This window comes from Fundulus heteroclitus, chromosome 17 (assembly GCF_011125445.2).
Source record: "Fundulus heteroclitus isolate FHET01 chromosome 17, MU-UCD_Fhet_4.1, whole genome shotgun sequence".
Lineage (NCBI taxonomy): Eukaryota > Metazoa > Chordata > Actinopteri > Cyprinodontiformes > Fundulidae > Fundulus > Fundulus heteroclitus.
In genome coordinates this window covers 16481085-16490016 of record NC_046377.1, presented here as the reverse complement: position 1 = coordinate 16490016, position 8932 = coordinate 16481085, and the positions used below count along the sequence as shown (strand labels likewise).

General features: G+C 43.5%; 2 protein-coding genes across 2 annotated transcripts in view; both read left to right on the top strand.

The window, feature by feature from the left end:
• On the top strand, nucleotides 1–2652 carry LOC105931153 (tetraspanin-7). The gene has a single exon (XM_021320116.2). It carries the CDS (start codon nucleotides 416–418, stop codon nucleotides 1502–1504), a length of 1089 nt encoding a protein of 362 aa, XP_021175791.1. The 5' UTR covers nucleotides 1–415; the 3' UTR covers nucleotides 1505–2652.
• A 3777-nt stretch (nucleotides 2653–6429) lies between these two features.
• The window catches only part of def6c (DEF6 guanine nucleotide exchange factor c), a 15079-nt gene continuing 12576 nt past the window's right edge, over nucleotides 6430–8932 (top strand). Inside the window, exons 1-2 of the mRNA XM_012869704.3 lie at nucleotides 6430–6702; nucleotides 7293–7433. Of these exons, the coding sequence (XP_012725158.2) occupies nucleotides 6607–6702; nucleotides 7293–7433 (237 nt within the window). The 5' untranslated portion in view covers nucleotides 6430–6606. The remainder of the gene's footprint in view (nucleotides 6703–7292; nucleotides 7434–8932) is intronic.

The window sequence follows — 8932 nt, the reverse complement described above, 5'->3', positions numbered from 1 at the left end:
ATTGGAAAAGAATAAACCTCAAAGGGAAGCCTCCTCCTCGCCGAGAGAGGGTGTGCATCGGTTCACTCTCCCTCTGCAATCACCTGACGAGAGCGAGGGGCGGCGGCGAGCGGACAGACGTTGGGACGTAAACCGTCAGCGGACGGATTTGGAGGACCGTTGACCATGCAGGTGGAAAAACAGTTTCCAAATAACTGGATAAACAGGGCAGCTGTGGATGCAGATAAAGGCGCGACGCGAGTTCCATCGTTGTGATTTACAGTCCGGTTGGCGTTGGCGTTCGCTGTGGCGGATTAATAACCGGTCGTAAAGGAGGAGGAGGAGGAGAGAAGGCTCCGATAAAGGAAGGAAGACAAAAAGGGGGGAGTGTGGAGAAAAAAAAGGGGGAGAGTGGATAAAGCTTGAGGGGGGGACCATGAGCTCGGCACTGCCTTACGACTCGCTGTCGGCCCGGCCGAGTCCCAGCAGAAGAGCTCTGGACTGGGAGCGGGAGCAGCTAGCCGTCAGGCGACTTTCCTCTCCGCTCGGAGTAAACTTGCTCACGCCTCCTCCGCTTCCCCGACGACCTTCCGCCATCCCGGGCTATCTGCTGCCTCCCTACCAAGACCAGGAGGAGCAGCTCCACCAGCATCACCAGCGTCTCTCCCTGTCCGTTTGCTCGGAAGCCTCCCTGGCGCCTCCCGCTCCTCCCCCGGTGGGTGCTGCCCCGCCGTGCTGCCGCCAAGTGGGAGTCATGCACCTCCTTCGGCTCGGCCTCCTGGCTTTCAGCTGCCTGTTCTGGGCGGCCGGGCTGGCCATCTTCACCCTGGGTGTTTGGGCGCAGATCTCCCTGGCAGACTACATGACGCTGTCGGCCAACCGCTACCCCAACGCCCCGCTCATCCTCGTCTCCACCGGCGCCGCCGTCACCGCCTGGGGTTTCCTGGGTTGCCTCGGCGTGGCTGCCAACCTGCCCTGCGTCCTGAGGGCCTACGGGTTCTTTCAGCTCGCCACGCTCGTCGCCGGACTGGCAGCCGGACTCTCGGGCCTCTTCTACCGCGAAGACATCGCCGGGGGATTTCGCAGTGGCTTGCAGCGAGCCGTGGCGGGCTACACGGAGGACGAGGGCCGCGCCGACGCCCTAGACAGCCTGCAGAGGGCCTTGGAGTGCTGCGGCGCCGAGGGCTGGCGCGACTGGCTCAGTTCGGACTGGGCCATCCAGCACATGACTTTCCTCCCCGCCGAGAACGGCACCTCGGTCTCCCTGCCAGACAGCTGCTGCGTGAGGCGCAAGGGCTGCAGGAATCGGCCGCTGCTGTCGGACGACAACGACGGAGTGGCCGCCGCGGGAATCCACCCCCACGGCTGCTTCCGGAAGGTCTTCAGCCTGGTCAACGACAACGTCTTCCACATCGCGGCCGCCGTGTTGGGGCTGGCCTTCACGCAGATCGGAGGCATCGCCCTGGCTTGTCTTCTGGCCAACAAGCTGGCGCCCAGGCAGCACGGCCGGGTGGTGGCCCACTGATAAAGTCCGTCTGAAGAGCAGCTGCTGCGACGGGAAGGTGGTTCTTCCGGAAGAAAGAGCCAAGCTCATATTTCAAAGTTCTTTCAACCTCATAGATGAAAATTTGTCCCGTTGACATCGGGATAATTCCCGTAAATCTTTGTTCTTGTGATTCTGGTAGGGAGAACGTTCAGGCAAACATCCAGAGGACTTCTTTAGGTTCTTACGGTTGGGTTGTAGTCGGCATTTTTTTTTAGTATTCATGTGAATTTGGCCCATTTGAGTTGACCAGCAGCTCTAATTCCCATCACAGGCCTTATATTTGTGGAAACAGACCTGGTTGGGTGTAAGCACCAGTTCTGGCTCATCAGCTTCTCTTTAAAAATAATCCTCGACGTTGGAGTCAAAGGGGCCAAAGAACTGGGTCCCAGACACTGAACTGCAAAACTTTAAATCAAGATTACTCAACATTTTGACTAATCCGGTTTCTTTCTTTTGCGGCTGAATCACGCGTGTCTGAAATGAGCTTCTCATAGTTCCTACACAGGTGTTTCATGCAGAAAACGTTATTCTTCCCCAGGGTTCTTAGTCCTTGACGTTCATTGTAATGTGCTGAATCCTAAATGATAGATGGCAGATGTCTCTAAAGTGGGCCGACATTAAATAAGGAACATGTATCAATCAGACAGTGGAAGGATGGAAGAAACGACACAAAAAAATGTAGGTCGGAACCATGGATGGTTAGAAAGAAGGAAGCAAGAGAGTTAGGACGCAAGGAAAGAAAGAATAAAGGACTCAAGAGAGGAAGGAAGGAGGAAACACAGAGGGAAGAGACTACACAATGTGTGAAAAAAGGAAGAGAAATAATAAAAAGCCAGAAGGAAATGAGGGTGGAAGGAAGAAATGAAGGGCAAAGACATAAGGTAGGAGGCGAGGATGAAAAGGAACGACGAATGGAAGGAGGGAAAGAACAAAGAAAGGAAGGAGGGAAAGAAGAGTACTAGAAGACAGAAAGGAAAGCATGAAGGACACAAGGAGGAAGGAAGAACTTTAGGAACTAAGATTTGAAATAAAGTCCATATAAATTATGCCCAAGCTCTTGTTTTCTGTTTCCAGACATGGAAAATACTGAAGTCATATTCCAAGCTGTGCAGGAATCCTGACTTCTGCACATTTTTCCATCTTTCATGGAAGTGGATAGAAACAATCAGAGGAGGCAGCGGCTGTCACAGTCACCGATAAGATTGCTGGACAATGGCACAAGCTAAATTGTCTATTTATGTGTATATTAAGACGTGTCTCTGAATGTATGATTTGATGTGAATTTTCTGGGCTCTGGTTCAGCTACTCTGCAAAAACAAAACTAAAAGTAAGTTAAATCTTCTAGAAATCAGTATATCTGTCCTTGATTTGAGCAGCTAAATAAGATGATCTGCCAGTGGAATAAGATTTTTTGCACTTAAAATAGAAACAACTCATCTTATTTCAAGTGCAGTATATCTAATTATATTATTTTAGGGGACAAAATAGTCTTTCAATTGGCAAATAATCTTATTTACCTGCTCAATGAAGGACAAATACACTCATTTCAAGAATGTTTTACTTACTTTTAGTTGCCTTTTTTCAGCGTAAACGCTGAGCACACAGGATTTTTTTTCTCTCCAGGAGGCTCCCCGCTTCTGAATGTTTAGACTCTTAACTGCTTCATTTAGTTTTCCCATCACAAAGACCTCATCATCCCAGAGACTGTCTGGGATTTTCATGCTGTATATAAACCTGCCTGCAGTCACTTTCACCGTGTATGGAGCAGCTTTTATCTTTACCAGATGTCCCCTCATCGTTAGGTGATCCCAGAGCGGATAACTGCAATTTATTCTAAGATGTGCCGCGTGTCTAGAATCAGGTTTAGCCAATCAGTAGCATGAAAATTGTCTTGAATCTTAGATGTAAAGGTGTTTTTTTTTTCTGTGCACAACTCTTGGTTGGCCTTTATCTCTCATTTTAAGATCGTATACGTGATTTGTGGTCATAAATGTCGTTAAATGTGCATGATCTGTTGTTCTTCCTATCTGCAGCATGGCTGAGACTTTAAAATATATGTGTTGACTATAAATGAAAAATCTTTGCTTCATTACAGCTTATTGATTGGACATGGGGGGGGTGGAAATGCCAAGGTCTGCTGCCCTTGAATGGATTAAATGTATAAATGGCGAAATCACTCCTGCAATGCAGCAGTGACTGCATGCAAACACAGAATTTGTAATCAAACGTACATCTATGTATAAAATAAACTACACGCTATGCACTACTTAGTATTTAATGTTGTTTTTTTCACACATTTGCCCTTAGAAAAAAAATCCTGTTGCATTTTATAGAGCTCTGATTTTACGTGCAAACTCATTGAAGTGTGGCAAAGTTGTAAATTCCCTTTGCTGGATTAAAGAGCCAATCATCACGAGGACCTTTGGCCGAGTAATTCTGAATTGTAGCTGACTGAACGCTGGTTCGATGCCGCCTTGCACCTGAGACTCGTGATTAAGCGGCCATAAAAGACGGCTTTAAAAAAATAAAACATAAACAAAGCTGCGCGAGGGGAACCACATCCTCCTGGCTCACCATTTATATCATCAACGTACTACAACATGGAAAAATGTTGAACCGGTCAACGATTTTGACCGCGAATGCGTTAAAACCACATGTATGTACCGGATCCATGTGTGCAGGGACTGGAGTTATGGGCTGGAACCATTTTCATGATCTAATTATTCCATTGATCGGCCTATATTTTGGTCCAGCAAGGCGTGTGGAGGCTTTCTGTGTGATCGCACGCCTCATGTTTGACCTATTTTTCTTGAAGTGACACCACAGCAGCAGATGCAGCTCGGGCGAGAGGTCACAGTCACTCATCACGAGCTTGAATATCACATCAATTTGGGGCTTTTATCGATTTGTTTTTCCTCCTTTTCCGTCGCTGAATGATTTCTATGACGTGCGACTTTGAAAGAGCTAAAAACAAGAATTGGGTGCACATGTTGAAGGGATATTGTATGATCTATGAGGTCAAAATTATGCATACGCCTTTAAATATATTGTCTGTAGCAGTGAGACCACACCCTTTTTTAAAGATAACAATCATCTTGCACAATTCTGGCTGGATATTTAACCACTTTTCCTGGTAGACTTCAAGTTCAAGGTAAAGTTGAAACATTTAGACATAGAACGATGCCTCTAACTCCATGCTACAGTTGGCTATGTTTTTTTAGGTTTGAAAGCCTCATCTTTATGTTTCTAAACGATCTTTGTGGACAAATTGCTCAATCTTTGTCTTTTCAGAGCATAAAACTTTTCCATGTGTCCAAATTGCTGGTTCCTGATGCGCCCTGACGAAATTTCTATTTCATTCAAGGGGGACAGTTGGGTTGAGGTTATTGAAACTAGGGCTGGACGATAATTCAATAACATATCGATCGATAGACGTACATCAACAAAAAGTTCAATGGAATAACAGTTTTCCTTCCTTTTGCATTTTGGCAATGTAGATTAATAATACAGTCATTAAATCCTCCCAACCAATCACAAAGGCAGACCAAGGAACCAAGCTCCGCCTCCTTCAATAAGTTCAGTGAGCACTCTTTTAATTTTTTCTTGTTTAAAAACTTGGAGTTTTGGTAAAAAGTTGGTTGAATAAAGGGTTGAGTTTGAATTCAGTGTTTGTGTGTTCTGTATCTAAAAATAGGTCATTATAAAACAGCATAAAATGGTCAGGGCTGCACATAAGCTATGTTTTGAATTAGTTGATAATTATCGATATCGATCAATATGATTTCTATTTTATCAATATGTTGTTTTTTTCTACATCGTCCAGCCCCAAATGAAACCTGGACACAGTTTGGAGTTGAAACGGGACAGTTTGAAGCAACGGCCAGAACTGTTCACACTACAGTAGACTTCATGGGGTTTGTGTCAAACCTGAAGCCAGGGGAAACCCAGAGGGGTTTTCTTGGTTTTGTCTGGAACAAATTACACCCGGTAGAGATATACGTCAGAAAGGTAAACATGTTTATCAATAGTCTGTAAGAAAAGCTTTCATTTATATATAAAATCGTGGAATTTGTGCCCATTCCCTGAGCAGGGAATCTCTGCAGCTCCTCCAGAGTTACCATGGTGCCTATTCACCTCTTGTCTAATTAATGCCCTTTTCCGCCAGGTAAGTCTTATTAGGTGCCTGGGCAGGTTTGCAGCCGTGTCATAATCTCTCTCTTTTCAGATGATGGATTGAACCGTGTTCCGTGAGATGTTCAACACTTAAGCTTACTGTTCTAAACCTAACCTCATGTTAAACTCCTTCACAACTTTCTCTCTAGCCTTTCTGCTGTGTTTCTTGGTCTTCGTGATTACAGTTGCTGTCTAGTGTTCTCTAAAACACCTCTTAGGCCAGCCATCACAGAACAATTGCATTCATATAATAAACATTAAATTACCCACAGATTGACTCGGTGTACGAATTAGGTGACTTCTAAGTTAAAGTGGTTGCTCTGACTTTTATTTAAGGGTAACGCAGTAAAGCATCCTTACTAAAAATTGCCTTCCACTCTTATTAGAGTAATAAATGCATTTGCGAGGCTCGGTAAGTTTATAAATATCACTTTATAGGTTATAGGATAAAACGTCAGGGGAATCACATTTTCCTGGTTTAAATCTCCATGATAAAACATGCCTTTATGTTGGGTGGGTGTGTTTATGAACTCTCCACCAGCGTCCTTAGTCTGGCAACTGCATCAAATATTGGATAATATGCTTACCTTCCATGGAAGACGATATGTATGTCTCAAGTTGACGTAAAGTGTGCGTAAAGGCGCGTTTCGTACCTTAAATATGCGTAAAATTGGAAGGAACGAGCCTGTCGTTTTGCACTCTAGGCGTTATCTCTCCGTTTACTCCGCCTCTTTAAGTCTGCCCCACATCTCTCTGCTATGGGCTCTTTTACATGAGCGAAGCCAGCACTGAGCTCTGCCCTATATTTGCAACATCACCACCGCTGCGTAAAAAAAAAAAAAAAAAATAGCAGCCGCGCACCGCTCGGAAATGTAGTCATTCTTGCGCACAGAAGCGGTCTCCGGAAAATGGACCTTAAATCCGAACTTCTCAAGTCGATCTGGTACGCTTTCACATCGCTGGACGTGGAGAGGTGCGGGAAGGTCTCCAAATCTCAGTTAAAGGTAAGCGAAGGGAGACGTGGGGGAGAGAAAAAAAAAAAAAACACATAATCGGGCTCAAACCTTTTGTTTGATTTGTCTTTTTTGTTCTTGTTTGCATGTCTGAAGCCAAACTATAGAATATAACTTAGGCTGATTGCATGATTGCGTGTTGCGGTATGTAAGCAAGATTGGAACACCCTGTTGAGTCCAAACATTTAACTTCTTCCTAAAAAGACATGTAGACCAGAGACCAGGTCCAAGCTCAAAGTCCTACCCTTTCCTGCTGCTTGGGAGCAAATGGCGACTCAACAATGCTTTCAAGTATTTTAAAGTCTAAAAAAAAAAAAAAAAAAATCAGGATCTTTTCCTTTCCTGTTTTTCTATCCTTACGTTCTGCCTTCCTCTATCCAGTCTCCACATGCCTTTACTGCTTGGAGGAATCCCAGGAAGTGGCAGACAGCTGTCCTGACATGCCTCCTGCCACAAAGCTGCCTGTACTTGTCTGTGTCTCCATGTGGGGGTGTGAAGAAACAGAGCAGCGAAGGATAGGTGTGAGCCCTTCAGAGGAGGTTTAAAGTGGGGACGTTCACATTTGTTTTTTTCCTCCTCAGGTCCTTTCCCATAACCTGTACACGGTTCTGAACATCCCACATGACCCGGTTGCCCTGGAGGAGCACTTCCAGGATGACGACGACGGGCCGGTTTCTAACCACGGCTACATGCCCTACCTCAACAAATACATCCTGGATAAGGTACGGCCGAAAACTTCTGCACCTCCTCCGTCTGCAACATAAAACTATGTTGACCATTTTCCTCCTGAAAGACACAAAAACCACCGGATTTTTATTTAAAATGTCCTTTAATGCTCTCCAACAAGGTCCCCTGGGTCTTTTGAGAAGACAAAGCCCCCCCAGCATCACAGATCCTCCACTTTACCTAGCAGTAGATATGAGATGATTTTCCAAATATTCAATCCTTTGCTGCAGCAGATCTGGAGTTTTTGTTATGGAAAAGCTCAATATTCTAGTATTTTCTTACCAAAGTGGTTTTCTACTTAAAACCTCTGGAGTTTATTCGGCAACTTTACATGTTTAGCTTTATGATGTCGGGACAGACGTTTTTTCCTCACTTCTCCTGGGATTACGCCACCGTGTGCTGCAGATGTCTGGTAAATTTTGGAGATTGTTTTTACCTCCATTACCATCCTCCACACTGCGCTTATTAGCGGCCACCTCCCAGCCTGGTTTGTCACAGTTCAGCTGTTTTATATTCTTAGCTACTGATCTGACCGTAGATATGGGGAAATTTAGGTCAGAAGCAATTTTTTTTGCAGATATTTGTAGGTTTATGTTCTCTTGTCTTTCCCATTTTGAAGATTTGGCATTTGTTTCCCGCCTTGTTCATACCCCAGGGAAACAGGAAGCCCCAGATTATTGAATAAAGTTTCAGAGATCATCAACTTAAAAGATTCAGTGCTTAAACTGCATTTATTTAATAAGACTATTTAATAAGATTTTTTTATTATATGAGATGTTGGATTTTTCTCATTTTCTATATTGTGAAATAAGGTATAAAAATATTTTATTTTAAGGCTTTTTACACATCTTCATCAGGAGTGTCAATATGTCTGGAGGACAGTATATTGTTTAATCCACAGTGTTGTTTAGTACCTGAGAAGAATCCTACAAAGATCTTATATCACCGTTTTCCTGTTTGAAACTGTTATTTAGGTTATATCTTCAAAGTAGCACAAATTATTATTAGAAAAAATTCTAAACTAAACATCTTACATAATTTATTAGGAAGCAGATGTTTCAGGATGTTTTGAGGACAAACTTCATGCGTCACATATGGGGCTCCTAAATAAAAAAAAAAAAATGTGTGAAACATTGGTTCTTCTTTTTATTGTTATTGAACTCATATAAAACATAACTAACAATTTAACACAACAGGAACAACTAACGCCAAATATTATCAGCTATAAACCATAATGATCCGTGGTATTTTTTTTGTGTGAAGGCTTTGTAAACGAAAAGCATTTATTTAATCCATATTCTCAATCTGAATGTCATAAAAATATGTGCACTGTAATATATGTTATATTTATGTCATTTTAAAACCATAAACTATAGTAATTAATGGTTTTGTTTTTATTATAAGGTGCCACCTGAAAGATATTTTTAGATAAATATTATATAAATATTTATTATTTAATAAATAACATGGCATACAACAGAAATGGATAATACAA

What these genes read in the sequence shown, in the direction of transcription:
- LOC105931153 (XM_021320116.2), top strand. Translation starts at nt 416, where the DNA reads ATGAGCTCGGCACTGCCTTACGACTCGCTGTCGGCCCGGCCGAGTCCC.